This window comes from Octopus bimaculoides, chromosome 8 (genome assembly GCF_001194135.2).
Source record: "Octopus bimaculoides isolate UCB-OBI-ISO-001 chromosome 8, ASM119413v2, whole genome shotgun sequence".
NCBI classification, from domain to species: Eukaryota; Metazoa; Mollusca; class Cephalopoda; order Octopoda; family Octopodidae; genus Octopus; species Octopus bimaculoides.
In genome coordinates, this window is record NC_068988.1 from 91,609,037 (window position 1) to 91,629,080 (window position 20,044).

At 37.9% G+C, this 20,044-nt stretch overlaps 1 protein-coding gene across 3 annotated transcripts in view; it reads right to left on the bottom strand.

Moving 5' to 3' along the window:
* Window positions 1-20,044, bottom strand: part of LOC106874584 (RB1-inducible coiled-coil protein 1) — a 121,680-nt gene that overhangs the window by 23,859 nt on the left and 77,777 nt on the right. For all 3 annotated transcript variants that reach the window (XM_014922372.2, XM_014922371.2, XM_014922370.1), the window contains exons 9-16: window positions 19,528-19,584; window positions 19,054-19,224; window positions 17,966-18,147; window positions 15,600-15,786; window positions 13,482-13,563; window positions 12,221-12,279; window positions 9,114-9,214; window positions 6,797-8,561 (exon numbers count right to left, since the gene is read on the bottom strand). In XM_014922372.2, coding sequence (XP_014777858.1) covers window positions 6,797-8,561; window positions 9,114-9,214; window positions 12,221-12,279; window positions 13,482-13,563; window positions 15,600-15,786; window positions 17,966-18,147; window positions 19,054-19,224; window positions 19,528-19,584 — 2,604 coding nt within the window. The remainder of the gene's footprint in view (window positions 1-6,796; window positions 8,562-9,113; window positions 9,215-12,220; window positions 12,280-13,481; window positions 13,564-15,599; window positions 15,787-17,965; window positions 18,148-19,053; window positions 19,225-19,527; window positions 19,585-20,044) is intronic.

Below are 20,044 nucleotides of genomic sequence, written 5' to 3' on the forward strand. Positions count from 1 at the left end.
AAAAACATGCAAAGAGATTGGGGTAACAACAGCAACAACAACAAAAGGCCATTCTGGCATTTGATGGTATGGACAGTGGTCAGTTGAGATGTCTTCATTAGGTGGATGTTGGGTCATCTCAGCAGACTTTTGGTTTCAATTTCTTCACTTTTATCCAGAGATGATAGAGGAACATTAGTAGTAGTAACACACAGTAAATGCAAAAATGATGTAGTAGTGTGTGGTATGTGTGTGTGTGTGTGTATGTGTTACAAATATGTCTGTATGTAGTACAGTATAAAATACACAAAAGGTTGGGGCACAGTCGCCATAAACTTTGCAGTCCTCCCTGACTGTAAAACCTGCCCCTCCTACCAACAACCTCAATAAATAACTATATACTCCTCAGATCAAATACTTCCATATTAATTACTAATTAATTAAGATATAGATTTACAAAAAAGAGGAAAGCAAGTGAGAGGGAGATCGACAACTAATCAACTCTCAGAATAATCTATATTTCAGCCAATTATATCACAGAAATTTACATCATAAACATATTGCAAATGTGAGGAGGTGGAGGAAGTGGCGTATAGTTGTGTGGACTGATCTCCACTATATTACAGGTAACAATGAAAAATGACCCTCCAGGAAGCCCCTTCAGATGACTAGGAGCAACTGAAGTGCTTACTTTTATCCCTGACGGTTCTGAGTTCAAATCTAACCACAGTCGACCTTGCTTCTTACTCCTCTAAGGTAAATACAATAAATACTTACTCATGGTCAACCGTCCACTATATTCCTTTTTACTATTTTAGCCATTTTTATTTTATAAATAATAATAAAAATTATAATAATGGGTGTTTCATTCATCATCCTTAAACAAACCTTATTCAGGGACCTTTTGAGCAGAATGGACTACTCAACCTGAAGAAAATTTTAACTGGGTCCCATCTGCAAGGTCATGCACTGCTTATCTTGATGTGAGATCACTATGCCATGCATGTGCCTGGTGTACCATTATCAGACGGGTAGTCATGATGGGTATATTGAGCTTCCTATATCTGTACCCCGGTGTCACTTTGATGGTATACGCTGCTCTCTCACTCAATTATAATAATTGATGATGATGATAACAATCCTTTCTATATTAGGTGCAAGGCCTGAAATTTTGGGGGATAGGACTAGTTGATTACATCAACCCTAGCGTTTCGTTGCAACTTACTTCATCAACCCCCATAATAATTCTTCTTACTATAGGTACAGTGCCTGAGATTTTGGTGGCAGTGGGGGTAGCTGCTTATATTGATCCCAGAGTTCAGCTGGTATTTATTTTATCAACCCCATGATGAAAGTCAAAATCAACCTCAGTTGAATTTGAACTCAGAATGTAAAACCTGAAGAAATACCGTTAAGCGTTCTGTCCAACATGCTAATGAGTCTCCTAGCTTGCTGCCTTTGTGGGAGAGGAGTCAAATCAATTCCAGTACTTAACTGGTACTTTATTTTATTGACCCTCGAAGGATGAATAGACAAGCTGGCCTCAGTAGAATTTGGACTCAAAGCAATAAAGACAACAAGGCATTTTGTCCAATGGTCTAACAATTCTGCCAAACAGTCAATTAAATTGGTTTCAAATTTCGACACAAGGCCAATAATTTCGGGGGAAGGGGTAAGTCAATTACATCGACCCAAGTGCTCAACTGGTACTTTATTTTATTGACCTTGAAAGGATGAAAGGCAAAATTGACCTTGGTGGAATTTGAACTCAGAACATAAAATTACAGATGAAATGCTGCTGCTGCTAAGCATTTTGCCTTACATGCTAACGATTCTGCCAGCAACTGCCTTAAACAGTCAATTAAATTGATATCAGTATATAACCATCAGAAGGATGTAAAGTATTCTCTAGCAGAATTTGACCTGAAACAACAAGATGTAACTAAATGCAAGGACACTGTTATTCCAGTGCTTAATAATTTTGGCAATACACCAATAATGATTTCCAACAGAAGCACAATGGTTCAAACTTAAGAGGGGTAGTGAATAGTGGATTATTATTAAGGAACTCCAGCACTTAGTGCTGTCTCAAAAATATTTTATTTTCTATTGATCAAACTACTAAGTTATAGTTTTGTCTTTTTTATATGAAGGGGACTCAGCACCCATAAATACACACACACCTATTTATATATATATGTATATATGTGTGTATGTATGTATGTGTGAAAGAGTTAAGACTGAGAAAAGAACCTTGTTAGAAAGTCAAAAGACACTAACCTTTGGCAAGAGATTTCACAAAACGTGTGTGGGCTTTGCTTCTATAGATGTGCAAGCGCTTTCAGTTCTTAACATTTTGAAGCACGTGTTACTATATATAGGGGAATTTGTTTTCAGTAAAATTGTTGTTGACTATTTCCAGTCTTGTTTCGGACTCAGAAATCTTATGAAATATTCTTCTTTTGCCTTCCGGAGAAGGTCGTTCTCTTCATTTATTTTATGAAGAGGGAAAATTGTAAATTTTCCTTGTGCACAAGTGTCCAAATGATCGCTACATGGCATACATCTAAGAGCAGATGTTTTATTTGATGTCTATGCACATTTTCACGGTTGGTTAGTTTCATTTTTCTTCCCCCAATATAATGTTCGTTGCATTGTGGGCATGTGATACAATATATCAGGTTTTTGCTTTTGCAGTTCATATTTGCATTCACCTTTAATTCTTTTCCATTCTTGGATTTTTTTACTAGTCTCTGTTCTATTAAATAATATGTCCCATATCGGGGGTCTCCACATTTAGTAACTTGCATCATTTCTTCCTCTGATGCAAATCTTGCTTTGGTTAGAAGTTTTTTAAGATTTGGTGGTAGCCTTCGGCTGTTGATTATTTGTTGTTCCTTAATTATTTGTCGGAGACATGGGGACTGGTGTAGAATTGGTAGATGGTGTTTGGCTATTTGTAGAATATTGTGGTTCTTAAGATTGTTTGTAGAATCCCACCCATGCATAAGGAAAATTTACAATTTTCCCTCTTCATAAAACAAATGAAGAGAACGACCTTCTCTGGAAGGCAAAAGAAGAATATTTCATAAGATTTCTGAGTCCAAAACTAAACTGGAAATAGTCAACAACAATTTTACTGAAAACAAGTTCCACTATATATAATAACATGTGCTTAAAAATGTTAAGAACTGAAAGCGCTTGCACATCTATAAAAGCAAAGCCCACACACATTTTGTGAAATCTCTTGCCAAAGGTTAGTGTATTTTGACTTTCTAAAAAGGGTCTTTTCTTAATCTTAACTCTTTGAGAAAAAAAATCTCTCCAAATATATATACAAACACACACACACACACACACACACACACACACACACACACACACACACACACATACATACAAAAATATACTTTTATAAAAATATACACACATATACATACAGCTATACTTTAGAAGAATGAGTGCTCAACACTACATGGATGAATAAATAATTTCTTTTAATAGAATTCAGTAATCCCATACCAAAGGTTTCATGCAGTTTATTTGCAGTTATTCAATCAGAGTTTAAATAACAGCCGACAACTCTACCATTTAACTGATGACAGTATTGTGTGTGTGTGTGTGTGTGCTCTCTCATACATACACACAAATATACAAGGGGGTACTGAAATTTTTCTAGCTTTGGGTGAAAGAAAATACAGGGGGATTAGTTAATTATGATTTTATTCAACATATTCCCCTCTCAGATTCACACACTTATTGCAGCAGTCCTTCAGTTTTCGTAAGCCCTGTAAAAGAACTTGGAAGTTTGGGCCCCAACCAAGCCTTTCACAATACCCTTAAAGCTAGGAGCTTTTCAGCATCACCTATGTGTAAATATATATATATACACAGACACACACACACACAAACACTTGACTTGGCTAATCTACAGGAATGCTTTGTTATGATAGGAAATTGTGTGACTTTTATGCCTTCTTCAAGAACAAGAACAACAAAAAATCAAGTGAGATGATTCCAAGAAGGAATAGAAACTGGCCAAACAATGAGTAAGCGCACCAAGAACTCGGTGTGGGGTATCTAAATTATTAAAAAAAAAAATTCATTTACTTTTTAAGTTACCAAAGAAAAAAGGCATAAGGAGATTAAATCTCACTCAAATATATTACTGGTACTTTAATGATATTCTGAAGTGACGAAAGACAAAATCCTACCACAGCAGGTTTAGCTTACAACAGGAAGGCATCAAACTAGATACCAGAAAAATATCTGGCTCACTTCTGCATCCGTGCTATCACCACCACCAGCATCAATAACAATAAACAAAACAGAGGGATATACTCTTGGATTAGCCACAGCCAAGTCAGGGGTCAGCTATAGCAGGAATGAGCAGCATTGGACAATAACAAAAACAACCACATAGTGGAATGTGTAGGGTTTCAATGAAAAACCCTTGGTGTTACTCTATTGAAACACCAAGTAAAATAAAGTTAAACAATTTAAGAACAAATTACAAAAAATAGAAATTGAACCTACATCTATTTTGACTGAATAGGGGAGGGGCAATGTGGATGGCAGTTTTGACATGAAACTTTTTGGAATCACAGACTTAGGATGGTTTTGGTAGTTTTAGATACTCACTGAATATTCTCAGTAAGCCAAGAGTAGATTTTACAGACTGAGTAAGGAGAAGGTATTCTGGTCTCATTTTATATGCTACAACAGTATTTTCCCTGTTATAACATGGTTGGCTGGTTGTACACATTTCGATATAAGCATGTGAATTATTGAAGTGCAAACTACTTAACTGTAACATGTAGTATCTATTATCAGCCAAGCAGACTGAGGCACAGTTATAGCAGCATGCTATGTGTCACAACATAACAGGGGATGCAATGTTCAAACTGAAGCTGTCTTTTCTACAGTTAACACCCAACCCCCTAGGTTAACAAGATGTTTCTACTGATGTGAAAACTAAATTATTGTAGCCAAAATATTATAGATATGAGGCTGAATCAAGTGTTAAGACATGGGAACTAATATTTCACATCCCGCATTTAGTAGGTGTGAATATATAACTTGACTAGAAGCACAACACAGACTACTGCAGGGATAAAACCCTGATCTTTGGTTTACTCAGGCAAATACCTAAAATCCCTGCCATTATACAAAAATAAATATATACATTGAAAAAATATTTTCATCTACAATCTCAATTAAAAATGAGGAAGGTGTGGGAGATAAGACAGCTTTGCAGACAGAAGTGAGACATGACAGGGATAACACATCTTCACAGAATAATGAGACAGAGCCATAACGAGTATCATAGTGTAATGAGATGTCATAGTGCAGTGAGTCATAACAGCATGGTGAGTCATAACAGCATGAGGAGTCATAACAGCATGAGGAGTCATAACAGCATGAGGAGTCATAACAGCATGAGGAGTCATTACAGCATGAGGAGTCATAACAGCATGAGGAGTCATAACAGCATGAGGAGTCATAACAGCATGAGGAGTCATAACAGCATGAGGAGTCATAACAGCATGAGGAGTCATAACAGCATGAGGAGTCATAGCAGCATGAGGAGTCATTACAGCATGATGAGTCATTACAGCATAGTGAGTTGGGACAGTGGGGTGAGTCATAGTGAAATGCTAAGTCATTACAGCATGATGAGTCATTACAGCATGATGAGTCGTTACAGCATGGTGAGTCATTACAGCATGGTGAGTCGTTACAGCATGGTGAGTCGTTACAGCATGGTGAGTCGTTACAGTGTGGTGAGTTCTCACAGCATGGAGAGTCATCACAGCATAGTGAATCGGTGTCACAATGTGATAGACAATATCACGATGCAACAAGATAGTGTCACAATGTGGTGTAGCATCACAGTGAGGAGTGTCACTGTTACAGTGAAGTGAGACATTACACAGAGAAATGATAGTGTCACTGTGAGGTGAGGTATCATTTTTACATCTTCACATATAAAAATTAACAATCAAACAACTCCAGAATGAGTAAAAAATAGATGAAAAGGCCAGTTAACAAAAAATACACATTGTGCTTCTGGGGTGGCTGAAATACAGAAATCAACAAATACTTCTGCATTAGACCTTTTGTCTTAACACTAAACATATAACATGTTTAAATTATTTGCAGCACTGAAAATATTAGATAGATAGATAGATAGAGAGAGAGAAAAAGAGAGAGAGAGAGAGTGTGTGTGTGTGTGTGTGTGTGTGTGATCACAGGGAGAAAATATTAAAAAATAGATACACTTTAATAAACTGGAAGACACTGGTCAAGGAAGCAGCTGACTGAAACTTTAAATACATTTCCAGAATCATCTCAAAATAACTTTTAATAAACAACCTAAAATTAAAATGTAATCTATTCTATTTACACTATTCCCAAACTCTTCACATAAAAACAAATAAAATACATTGTCATTGAGACATGATGAAAACAAGGGGTTGCATAGCTTGTGGGGTTCATGTATATATACAACATATCTTTTATCCCAAGTGTAAGTCAAGGCTATGTTAATCTTCTGCTAAGTTGATAATGTATGTTAAGGTTACAATAACCTAAGTCCGAACAGACAGATCATCTTAGATGTTATTTGTACATATATGCTTGTAAATAATCTTGAATGTACATGTGTGTAATTGTGGTTTGTAAATGTGCACACGAGTGTGTAATAGTATGTATGTATGTAGGCACAAATGTGGGTAGGAAATTATTTACCATAAAACATGTAAGCAAAAGAAATTGGGACAAAAAGGAAAATGAAGGCAAGTAAACAGATTCTCACCGTTTTCTCAGCTTCAAGTTTGGTACCATAGTCACTAGTGGATTCCCTGAGTTTTTGCTCAAAATCAGCTACACTTATCACAGATTCGGAAGTCTGACACTGACCATCACACTGTTTTGGCCGAGCAGCAAGCTGCCTGTATTCTAGCAGCTCAGCTTGAGTCTGTTTTAAGTTGGCCTCACACTCAGTCAGTTTGGAAGTGAGATTTTGGTTCAGCTCAGACATGGCAGCATTAAGAGTGGTGGACAGTTCACAATGTAGTGAATGTAATGCCTGCTCTTTCTCCGCATTTAACTTGGATTGCATCGACTTATATTCCTCATCTAAGTTTGCATAATCCAATTTCAGGGATTCTAAGGAAGCGGTATGTTCTTTAATCAGCAGCTGCTTTGCTTCCTCAACAGCTTGCATTTTCTCAGACATGAAACTGCTTTCTAGTTTCTCAATCAGCTCAGCTTTCTCTTTCTTGTTTGTCTCAGAGAAAGTGTCAGACATGTTAGATATATCTTGCATTAACTGATCCACCCTGCACTGTGCACATTCCAGATTATTTGATACCTGCGACATTTCCTCATTTTTCTGTGCAAGGAGACCTTCATACTCACTGCGTTGCTTATCAAGCCCCACCTCCATCTCCTTCTGACATTTATCACTTAACTGCTTTAAACTTTTCTCTTTCTCATCTTCCAGGAAACTTATCTTTTGACTAAGCAACTCACACTGGTTTTTATTCTGCCTCAGCTCCTCTTCAAGAGCACTGTTTTCTTGTTCCATCTCCTTAATCTGTTCATTGGCCTTACCCAATTTTTCAGTCATCATCTGGAGTGCAATTTCGTGTTCTTTCTGGAAAGCCAAGAAATTATCAGCACGCTCTTTATCTTTATTTTCATTGAACATACGGATAGCGTCCATGAGGTTTTCCTCGACATGACTTGCATTTCTTATAAAATCAATTTGATTTTGCCGCATCAGTTCATGTAGTTCACACAGTTGTTCGCGGAACTCTGGCAGGCTGCGTTCCGTGGTGTTTTTAAGAGCCTTCAGTTTGTCTAACGTGACACCAAAGCTGGCACGACAGGCTTGCAGTTCTCGAGAGAGTTTCTCCGACAGTTCACACTTCTCCTGCAGCATCTTCTGTAGGTCTTCCTTTGGTATTCCCTTATGTAACGGAGCTTCAATAGATGACGGCATAGATTCATCAAAGTAAAAATCAGCTGTTGTGAATTCCTGTGAAGTTTCCACTTCAGGAGAGGTGTCTGATGCCAGATGACCTTTCCAGTGATGTCTTCGACTTGAAACACTCTCACTGCTCTGTTCAACGCTCTGATTGACTGCATCGGTGTCACAGGAGAGACGGTAGCTGTCACTGGTTCCCGCTTGTGCATCACCAACCTGTTTAGCAGGAGATCCAGATTTCATCATTAAATCCTCTTTATCTATGCAAAAATCTTCATCAATGGCAACAGCTGCTGCATCAGATGAATGCGTGCCAAAATCAACAGGGGGGGTTTGGCAATAACTGTCATTACTCTGAGTATGTGGTGAGTTGACAATAGTAAATGGACAGATGTTCTGAGATGTAGCAGTAGCAGCATCAATGGCAGATACTGACTGGCTGGCTTCTTCCTTCTGCTCTTCTTTGTTGGTCAGCTTTAAGGATAACCTATCTTCAACCAACTCCGGAGAAATGTTACGAAGATCTTGAAACACTTGCTTACTGACATTCACACAAAGTTGATTATAAAGATTTTTCTTTGGAGGCATTCTGGAAAACAGGATTAAAAAGAGGAAGAAAAAAAATTTAGACTTTCTCAGTGAATTAACAGTAGAAGATTAATTAACAATAAGTGGATTAATAAGTAACAGGAAATCTATAGGATGACTGAACTCTCAGGGACACAGTTTCAAGTATTAATCTGGATCCACACAAACTTGGTTTTACTACTGCTCTAACCCTTTCTTCCTCTAACACTAACCTGAACATTGTAACAATCCTTCTACCCCTACATCATCTTGTAACTGCTTCCTACCTCTGTATCTCTCCACTAACCACTCAACATTAAAAAATTTCCCTCAAGTGTCCATGACGGCCTGTATATAACACACTAAACAGTTATGGATTCTGATACTGACCCTTCCCCGTAAAAGATGCTTCTGACCAACAGTAAACTATAAAAGCTAGGGGAGGAAAAAAAAAATGGGCTGTCAGAACTCAAACAATTGACCCATATTACACCCTGGCATCAAACTGCCCAGCATCACCACCACGTTACCCACACAACTACGACAGCAAGAAGATGAAACCAAGGTAACTTACATGAGTGAACTAGCTAATTCTGGAACAGCTGTTTTCAGTTTTTCAATGTCATCACTTGTAATCTCTGGGATGTTGTGATCGAAAGTACGTGGAGGGGTTGTCTGTAGGGGGAAGAAGAAACATTGATATGGTTTTGTGAGTAGGGGTGAAGAAGAACATTGACATGGCTCAGTAAATAGGGTGAAGAACATTGAAATGACTTAGCAAGTAGGAAGGGACATTGATAAGGCACACTGAATAGGGAAAAATAATTGATATGATTCAAAAAATGGGTAGAAGTTTGATTTGGCCCAGTGAGTAGGGAAGAAGAGAGAACTTTTATGTGATTTTGTGAATGAAGTAGGTTTAGTGATCGTTATCAACAAAGACATGATGTTGAAATATAAATTATGTTTGAAAATTTTGTATTTACTCTAACAAAGCTTAATTACAGATGAAGGATGATTCTGAGAGGGAGTTACATTTCACAAAGGGATTTATTAACAGGGATGTGAAGCAAGTGTATCCAAAGACCCAGTATTTGGTGATGTAATTGTGTTACATTGTTTGTATTAATGCTTTATATCCACTTGTCCATGATTACATGCTTAATTTGTTGGATGAATTGTCTTTACAGTTAATGGATGGATGGATGTGGAGGCGCAATGGCCCAGTGGTTAGGGCAGCGGACTCGCAGTCATAGGATCGTGGTTTCGATTCCCAGACCGGGCGTTGTGTGTGTTTATTGAGCGAAAACACCAAAAGCTCCACGAGGTTCCTGTTGTACTCTTTCACCACAACTTTCTCTCACTCTTACTTCCTGTTTCTGTTGTGCCTGTAATTCAAAGGGTCAGCCTTGTCACACTGTGTAACGCTGAATATCCCTGAGAACTACGTTAAAGGTACACGTGTCTGTGGAGTGCTCAGCCACTTGCACGTTAATTTCACGAGCAGGCTGTTCCGTTGATCGGATCAACTGGAACCCTCGACGTCATAAGCGACGGAGTGCCAACAACAACAGTTAATGGATGTATTTACTAACACTGATCTCTGAACAGTGTAGCACAGGACATGAGAATAGGACAAAGAAAGAGTTGTGTTTCTTGGTTAATGGTGTAACACTGAAGTTATATAGTAAGATATGAACTTATAACTATGTGGCTAAAAGGTTCAATACTAAACCATAGTGTTACTGTGCTCTTCATAATAATTATACCAAGCATAGACACAATGGTACAGAGGGAACAGTCACGAAAATTTCAGCCAGAATTGACAGATACTTTACTGATGCTGGAAAGATGAGAAAACAAAGCCAGCTTCAACGGGAATTGAACAAAGAATGTAAAAGTATGTAACTAAAATATAGAGATATACCATATTTCCCAGCATAGATGTCAAACTTTTCAGTCCAAAATTTAGAGCCAAGAAAGGTAGGCCGACTTATACACCAAGACAACATTGGAGGACCAAAAATTCCATGTAAAATGCAACAGGATTTGGAAAGATGGTGACAATGTTTGAATCTTAACATTGCATGTTTACAATATATACTATGTGAACTTGTATACTAAAAAATACAGCATACAAATATTTACAAATTCCACTGCACAGAGGCCTCGACTCCTGATGGAGTCATAAGGACACTGTCATAAGCTATAGCATGTCTTGGGTAATTTTTAGATCTGGTGGAATCCATCTCTTTTCTGGTTTGGTCATAGCCAATTTCTCTTAGAGGATGAGGAGAGTCAAACAGACAGACATAAAGAAAGAGAAATAAAAAGAATTGACTCTAGTATAAGACTTGTACTTAACCACTCTGAAAAAGTGAAAGGCAATCTTGACATTGGCAGTATTTGAACTCAGAGGCCAAACGTTCAAACAGCTCAGCCAATGTACACGTTAGCATCTACACAAACACATCTTTCTAATTGTTAACCAGTCAACTTGTAGTAAGGTTAGAACTTATGACTCAAATTTCAAAAGTGTTCATCCATAACTTAAAAAAAAAAAATCCTTCTTATTTCAGTTATAAACTCTTTAATATCAACCTACTTTAAGACCAGTTTTTTTTTAGAATGGCTCATACTTATATCAAAATTCTCAACTGAAATCTTGTTATAAAATAAATGATAATGTGGTATTTCAGTGGGTAAAAGATTACATCACAGTTTTATAAAACAGTATCTTATGTTATGTTTCAAACACCAACTTAATATACCAAGGTGGGTTAATATACTGAGAAATTAGGTTAGTTATTTTAATGTGTCTCCTCCACCTCCAAATAATAAACAGATTATTCCGAAACTGAATAGAAATACATAAATAGTGTGTACACCTGCCAGAAATATAGTTGTGGTAAGTTTAAATAGATTGCTGAGGAGAATGTGAGGTAAGTATGTCTAGTGTAGCCAGATCATATAAGTTCCTGCATCAGGTAGCTCTCATAAGTGTCTGGTACAGTTAACCTTTATTTCAGGAGTCTCTAATACAGCCAGGCCACATTGTGAGTTCCTGTCCTAAATCATCTTCCAAGGAAACATTGAACAGACAGACTGTATAGAAGAGAAAATGGGCTGGGACCTTGCTCCACTCCTGTATTATACAAGTATGGTGCATTTTGATGATGGTCACTAGCAGTATGAGGACAGATGAAGTAACAGATAGTGAAAGCCGAAGGAGGTAACTAACATATTAAAGTATAGGATCTTTTCACTTTCATTGGCAGATCGAGAAATTAATTTTTTGTAACTGAACACTTTCAAACTTCGGACACTGGTAGAATGTGTCATATAAAACATCTTTTACTCTTAGCGTTGTTGAGAAAAGTTTCTATTTACGAAGTTATTTCGTGTTAAAGTTGTCGTGTTTCAGTAATTTCAACCAATCAATGACGTGTATTCAGCTGAATAAAATTACTGCTGTTGTTTGTCAACAACAACTATTGGCAGTGTATATTCCGTTTGTCACTGTTATTTATGACATCGTTCGTGCGTTTGTACTGGTTTTAGCTTTAGGGTTAGGGTGTTAAGGTTGGGGGGTTAGGGTTACGGTAAAAAGTGAAAAATGAAGAAATTGGAGTGAGGAGTATATTATTATCAACAACAATAAATAACAGTTGATTGACTTACAGCAAACTTTGATGGTTCATCATGTAAGCCATGGAACAGGGACTGAATGAAATGTTTATCTGCAATGGAAGAAAACAAATAATCATCAATGGCTTAGGGTGTAATGGATTACTGTTGGATGAAGGACCTAAAGAACCTAAATGACCTCATAATAGGATTACAATGTTTTCTTGCTGACCACTAATCTGTCATGAATATTTACAGGCTAATAAGGCTATGGTCAGTCAAGGGGCAATCAAGACCCTTTACACACTATGCAGCTAATAGACACAGCAACTAAAGCTATGGTCAACAAAATAGTCAAAGGTCAGTTGTGTCTATTTATAGACCAGTTATCTATTAATGTTAGGATCTGTTCAGAAGACTACCAGTGGGTCAATTTTTAGTATTTAGTATTTAGTACAAAGTTAGTGCCTCATAACCTTGCATGTTTTCTCCAGATTGGGGAGCTTTATGTGGTTAGTAAGGGCAACAGTCAATCTAGGTAGGTTACATAGTAATGGTCTGTGTCACTGTTAACTGGATTAGAAATACCAGCAAAAAATTCATTATTGGTGTGATGTGAGATAAAGTGAACATGTGTGGCCCAGTGGTTAGGGTGCTACACTCATAATCGCGACCCTAACTGAGCAGTGTGTTGTGTTCCTGCACAAAACACTTAATTTCAGTCCAGTCAGCTGTTATCCGACAACAGAGTGGCACCTCATTCAGAGGGAATGTGTGACCCGAGTCATACAGCAGGGAAATCGAGTAACCAACTCTATGAGGCCTAGTGCTCAATGCAGTACTTATAATAAGAGATAAAGTAGAGACAAACATTTTAGACAGGAGATCTTATCAATAGTATGTTTTTGTTTCACACCTCACCAATATGTCTTGTGCTTTATACCTCCAACAGATGATATTCAACTTCCAAATGATCAATGATTCCCAAAAGTCAGAAGACATGTAAAACCAACAATATCTAACAACAAATGGTAAACAAGTTCATTACACACAATACTAGCCCTCACTTACCAACAACAAGCCAATAAGGGAGCTTCTACATGGTCATTTCATTTGCTAAAAATAGTAATCAAATCTCTTAGAAACTACACTTTATTGTTTTAATAAAAATACATTGATTAATAATGTCTGTAACACAATAGAGCCAAGAAGAGAAAAAATAAGATGGTCATTGCAGGAACGTCTGCTGGATTAAGAGGACCATCTGGAGAGATAAACAGCACTGAAAGAGAGAAGATAAAAAGGAATTACTCACTAAATGTTTCTGAGAAATTCTGTCTGTCTTGAAGTTCACCTATATACAGAGAATGTGATGTAGCGGCAACATTTCTGGCCCACTGTAACAGAAATAGTAACAGTAGATATCATGAGGAATATGCATTCATCATCAGTAGTCGCAGCAGCAGCAACAGCAGCACCATACTTTACCCCCTCATCACACCCACCACTTTACTCAAGGTTACTACCACCACCACCACCACCACCAGTAACCCATATGTGACGCTTGACATGCTAGAAACAGCAGTCAAATCCCTCTCACACCACTATTGAAAGCCATCAGTCATATCTGCTGGATCAGGTCTAACCTGGGACTAAAAAGTGCTTCCATAATAATAATGATAATGATAATAATAATAATAATAATAAATAATAATAGTAGTAGTAATGATAATAATAATAAAAATAATAATAATAATAATGATAATAATAATAATGATAATGATAATAATAATAATAATAAGTACCCTTGAATCGTTGGGTGATACGCTGTGTTTGAAAAGACCTATTGTGTCAAGTAAAATTGAAATCAAAATAGAAATAGTTGTGGCCAATGCCAGTGCTGCCTGATTGGCTCCCTGTGCCAGTGGCATGTAAAATGCACCATCTGAATGTGGTTAATGCCAGTGCTCTCCAACTGGCTCTTGTGCCAGTGGCACATAAAAGCACCCAATACACTCTCAGAATGGCTGGCGTTAGGAAGGGCACCCAGCTGCAGACACCTTGCCAGATCAGATTGGAGCCTACTAGCTTGCCAGTCCTCAATCAAACCATCTAACCCATGCAAGCATGGAAAACGGATGTTAAATGATGATGCTGATGAATCTTATGGACATCAAAATATTTTCTACACACCTCAGATGTCTATAGTGGCTACATTTATATTAATTTATTGGCATTGGGTATATATATATATATATATATATATATATATATATCTGTACACTCATGGATTAGTGTGTGTGTGTGTGTGTATGTATATATATATATATATATATATATATACACACACACACACACACACACATACATGCATATGTATGTATATACAATACTCATGTATATATTTGTACATATGCAGTAGATATAAACATTTTTATCCACATCCCGTATCGTTTTCCTTTTTATATTGATTAAAATAAAGAAGAGAGAAGGTACTGGATAGGAGTTCAAATTCTGCTAGTCAATATGTTGCCACTCCAACGTTACAGGTTCAATCCCAGCCATGCCAACTGGATCTTGAAATCCTTAGAAGGCATGCATAGCTACCACTGATTCCCTAGTAAGTGGGTCCATTAAGTTCAAACTGCAGCCAATCTGCCTGACCTCAGTGTATAACTGGTATCTAAAGCAACAAATACAGCAGTGAAGTGGATGGATATTTTGTTAACTTCTCATCTTCAGAGACATCGGTTCAACTCAAACCACATTGTATTCAAGGGACTCTGGAGCAGAGCTGGTGATATGCAGGGTGATCGGTAAACACAAAGGGCGTGGTGGGACTTGGTCAGTGTGTGCAGCAGTTGTACAAAGTAATGGTGTAATGCTATGCCTGAGGGATGAGTATGGCTGTGTGGGAAGAAGTTTGCTTCCAAACTATATGGTTTCAGGTTCAGTCCCACCGTGTGGCACCTTGGGTAAGTGTCTTCTTTAGCCTTGGGTCAACCTAAACCATGTGAGTGGATTTGGTAGACAGAAAAATGAAAGATACGTGTGTGTGTGTGTGTGTGTGTGTGTGTGTGTCTCTCTCTCTCTCTCTCTTTGTCTTGACATTGTGTGATAGTTGTAAATGAGTATTACAATTACACAAGCAGTGTCTTTCATTTCCAATATATTGTATGAACATGTCTGGAAACAGGTGAGAGTTGGCAACAAGAAGAGCATCCAGTAGCAGAAAATCTGCCTCAAAGGAAACTTCATCCAACCCATGCAAACATTGGTAAGTGGACGTTAAATGGTGACAGTGATTGTGCAGGGTGTAATGGTTTACACATCAAAACTTCTCAGATAGCAACATTGGTTGAGAAATTAATCTTACTCTGTGTGTGTGAGAGAGAGAGAGAGAGAGACAGACAGACAAACAGAGACTACTTACAGTTAGGAATTGTGTGGAATAGTTCTTGCGACGTATTATCTCCACCAAAGCATTAATGTACATCTTGGCTGAATCATGCACTTGCTGTAAAATCTTCAGATGTTTGCGTTGTCTTTTGATCTTTTCAGACTCAATCTTTATCTTCCTCTCTTTCTCCATAATCAGCTGCTCCACATACATGACCCATCTAGACAAAGCAAACAGTAAAAAGCCATGTTAACCATCACAAAAAAAACGTGTAACAGGTTATCTAACGTGATACCCAATTACTGTTATCCTGAATATTATCATCAAGGATGGTGAATTGCCAGAATCAATGAAAAGACAGATAATATGCCTTGTTTTATTTTATTTCAAATCTCACAAAAGCCAAAATTATCAGCCGTCCCTCTAGGGGTAAATGAAATTACCAATCAAATACTGGGGTTCATTTAACTGACTGTGCCCTCACTCGAAAACTGTGGTATTGTGCCTGGGTTAAAATCTCCAACTGTTTTTTGTTTTTGCAATCTGTCCTTATAATTTCTTCAGTTATTGCTCCAGTGGAAAATGAAATATTATAAGGTACTGAACTGGCAGAACTGTTAGCACGCTGGGCAAAATGCTTTGCAGCATTTCGGCAACCTTTATGTTCTGAGTTCAAATACTGTCAAGGTCAACTTCGCCTTTCATCCTTTCAGGGTCGATAAATAAGTATCAGTTAAGTACTGGGGTCAATGTAATTGACTTGTCCTCTCCCTCAAAATTGCTGGCAGTGTGCCAAAATTTGAAAACATCATCATTATTATGAAGGCAAGAGCTAGCAGAACTGTTAACACACTGGGCAAAATGTTTAGCAATATTTCGTCTGTCTTTACTTTCAGAGTCAAAATTCCATTAAGGTCGATTTTGCTTCTCATCCTTCAGAGTCAATAAATTAAGCACCAGTTGAGTACTGGAGTCAATGTAATCAACATAACCCTTTCCCCAAAAAAATTCAGGCCTTGTGCCTATACTAGAAAAGATTAATAGTATTATTTAAGTGGTGAGCTGGCAGAATCATTAGCACGTTGAACAGTATTCCATCTTCGTTCTGAGTTCAAATTATGCTGAGGTCAACTTTGCCTTTCATCCTATTGAGGTTGATTAACTGAATACCAGTTAAGAAGTGAGGTCAATATAATCAACTTAACCCCTCCCCAGAAACTGCTGGCCTTGTGCAAAAATTTGAAGCCGATATTCAAGGTGGCAAGCTGACAGAATTAATAGCAACCCAAGCAAAATGCTTAGCAGCATTTCATCTATATTTCTGCTCTGAGTTCAAATTCTGCCAAGGTCAACTTGGTCTTTCAACCTTTTGGAGTTGATAAAATAAGTCCCAGCTGAGCACTGGGGGTCGATGTAATCAGCTAGCGACCCCCACCAAAGATTCCAGGCTTTGTGCCTATAGTAAAAAGGGTTATTATCAAGCTTTCTTACATAAAGATTTTCTGTAATAAAATACCACTCCAGTACTGAGATCAATCAAGATGAATGTTCTTCTCCAATTTCCATTATTATCAGACAAGATCAAACTTTGCCTTTCATTCCTTCAGAGGTCAATAAAATAAAGCACCAGTCTAATGCAGGGACTGATGTTATTGACAACTCCCTGCCCCACCCCTCAAAAAAGTTGACTATGTGCTTAAATCAGAAACAATTATTATAAGATAAGTTTATAAACAAAAGCTCGCAAGAACGCATATGTGAACTGCTGGAGTACCAGACAACTGGTAGAGAAGTGACTGGTTCATGTCTTACTAGAAATGATGTTTGTCTGTAGGTAAAATACCTATGTCCTTAACAACTATACTGTAAAAAGGTACAAGGTAGTAAAATCTCTGCAACATTAAAGTAGAGTTGATTGTAACTCGACATATGAGTATAGTATCGAGATCTATAATACAAACTCCATCAGACTGTCTTACACCAGGTACATTACACAGAAATGGGTAGAGCAGAGGAAGTTGCAGGAGTGACCCAAGGGCCCAATAGATTACAGCAGCAGTCCCCAAACTATTTTTCTACAGACCAGTTCCATACAAGACAATTTTCCCACAGACCAGGGAGTCGTGAGTATAACATAAAAACAATTAAGTGCATAATATATGGTTTAATTATTACATATATGTTACATATATAATGTAAAAACACCATGCATAAAATTTATTCTTTCTGTGCAGCCTGGAACCAAATGATCTATGACCCAATATCGGCCCACCACCTGATGGTTAGGTGACCCTGGATTACAGGATAATTATCAACACTTTAGGCAAGTCAACACCAAAATCTGATGCCCATTGGCTACTGACCAAGTCAAACAACTGAGATAAAAGTCAACTACTTACTGAAGGCGAACATGAAGGTTCTTGCTGAGTTCTTCTTTGGCCTTGCAGCATCTCTTCCTGAATATTTTAATTTGATTGTGTCCCTCGGAGAGATCCATCAGATCCTTCTTGTGGTTCTTCCAGTACTCCGACAGGCACTCACAGTCCATTCTGCTGGTCGTTTCTAACTGGCTGGAAAATTTCTGTCCAAAAGAAAGTAAATGTTCAGGTTGTACTGTGATGTAAACTTATGTAATGGATTGTTGTTAACTTGTTTACAAAATACTTTCTGCTAATGCAGACCACTACTAGTTTCCTCTGCGTGTGTGGGCATGTTGCAGCTCAAGATAGTTTATTTGGTGTCTGACCAAGTGATACTGTGATAACAATCTCTATGTTTGCTTCCACAGTCTTGTGTCCTTGTTTTGTTTAAGCAGGATATCCCTCAATGTCTCAAACTTTCACAGCAGTTGCTACTAAAGCTCTAAAGCCTACAAGAGAGACAAGAGAGTATCACTGATGGACTAAGCGCACAATGCAAAATAATTCTGAGATATGATAATTTAGTCTGACCACTGAACATTGTAGGGGCCCAGCTGCTGAAAGTGAAACCAAAACTAGCCACTGAATAGACATGTCAAAGGCTTTAGCCCAGTTCTTATCTGGTTAGGGCCATACCAAAGCCACATCTATTCACTACCCACTTTACAATACAGGCGGAGCTCGTTGTCATGAGAAGCCTGGTCAGAGATCCAATCTGCGATTAGACTAACAACAACAAGCACCAAACTTTTAGCAAACTTCTTTAACTGTGTTCAGCAGAATTTTAGGTCAAATATTGCCACAGGTTCCAATATTTCCTTTCTAAGAATGTGTTGTGAATGTTAGTGTGTATATATCATAGGCAGTTTGTTCTGGGTGAGTATGTTACAGATTAAGACAAATGGTTACAGGTGTATCACAGGTCAAGTCAGATGGCTTAAGTATATTACAGGTGTGGATATGTCCTCAGTGTGAGTAACATGAAATAAAAACAGTAAACTAGATGAAGTGAAGTGGATTTGAACACCTAATGTTACCATCATAACAGCCAGGTTACATAGACTTACCTGATAGAACTTGGTCTGTTTATCCATTATGGTACGAGTGTTGGTTATCAAGTGGTCCAACTGGTAGAGGCGATTCTCCAGACCTTTCACCTCCTTCATGTCAGGACGGTCAATAAATTTGAGCATATCATCAATCTCCTGCATTAACTTCTCCACATTCTTCTGACTTATCTGGAAAAGTGGAGTGAGAGTTGAGAGGTAACAGGGAGGAGTTGAGGTGGGAGGAAAGAGATAGAAAGGAACACAAAGGTAGAAGAATAGAGAAGTTAGTGGGGCAAAGTTAAGAAAAAGTGATAGTTGAAGTAGTTAGAGTGGAGGTATGTGGAGGGGGATAGATAGTAGATTGGGTGGCAGAGGAAGAACCACAAGTAAATTAATGGTTTAATTATTTGAAATAATGTCTTGTATATGTGTGTGTTTGTGAGAGAGAGAGAGAGAGAGAGAGAGAAAGTGTACACAACAAGAATAACATACCTGTTCAGAAATCACTCTACACTGCTCAACCATATCTTCTAAACTGCTGCGAGGGTCCTGGGGAGACAAACAGACACAAACAATGAGTGGCTGAAGTTTCACTCATACTCTACACAACAGAGAGTGTGACATACGGAATGTAATAAGTACCACAAACAATTAGAGTGTAGTTTTATATCTTACAGTATCTTAGTTTCCATATCAATGCAAACCACACATTATCTTAATAATTTAACTTTACAGAAGCTGGTTTCTTAGTTTAATGTTCAGACAGGTTACTTTATTACAAGTAATAATAATTTAAGGTGGAGTGAGAGAGGGAGGGAGACAGAGAGAGGGAGAGAGAGAGAGGGATGGAGACAGAGAGAGGGATGGAGACAGAGAGAGGGAGGGAGACAGAGAGAGGGAGGGAGACAGAGAGAGGGAGGGAGACAGAGAGAGAGAGAGAGAGGGAGGGAGACAGAGAGAGAGAGTGGGGGAGACAGAGAGAGAGAGAGAGAGAGAGGGAGGGAGACAG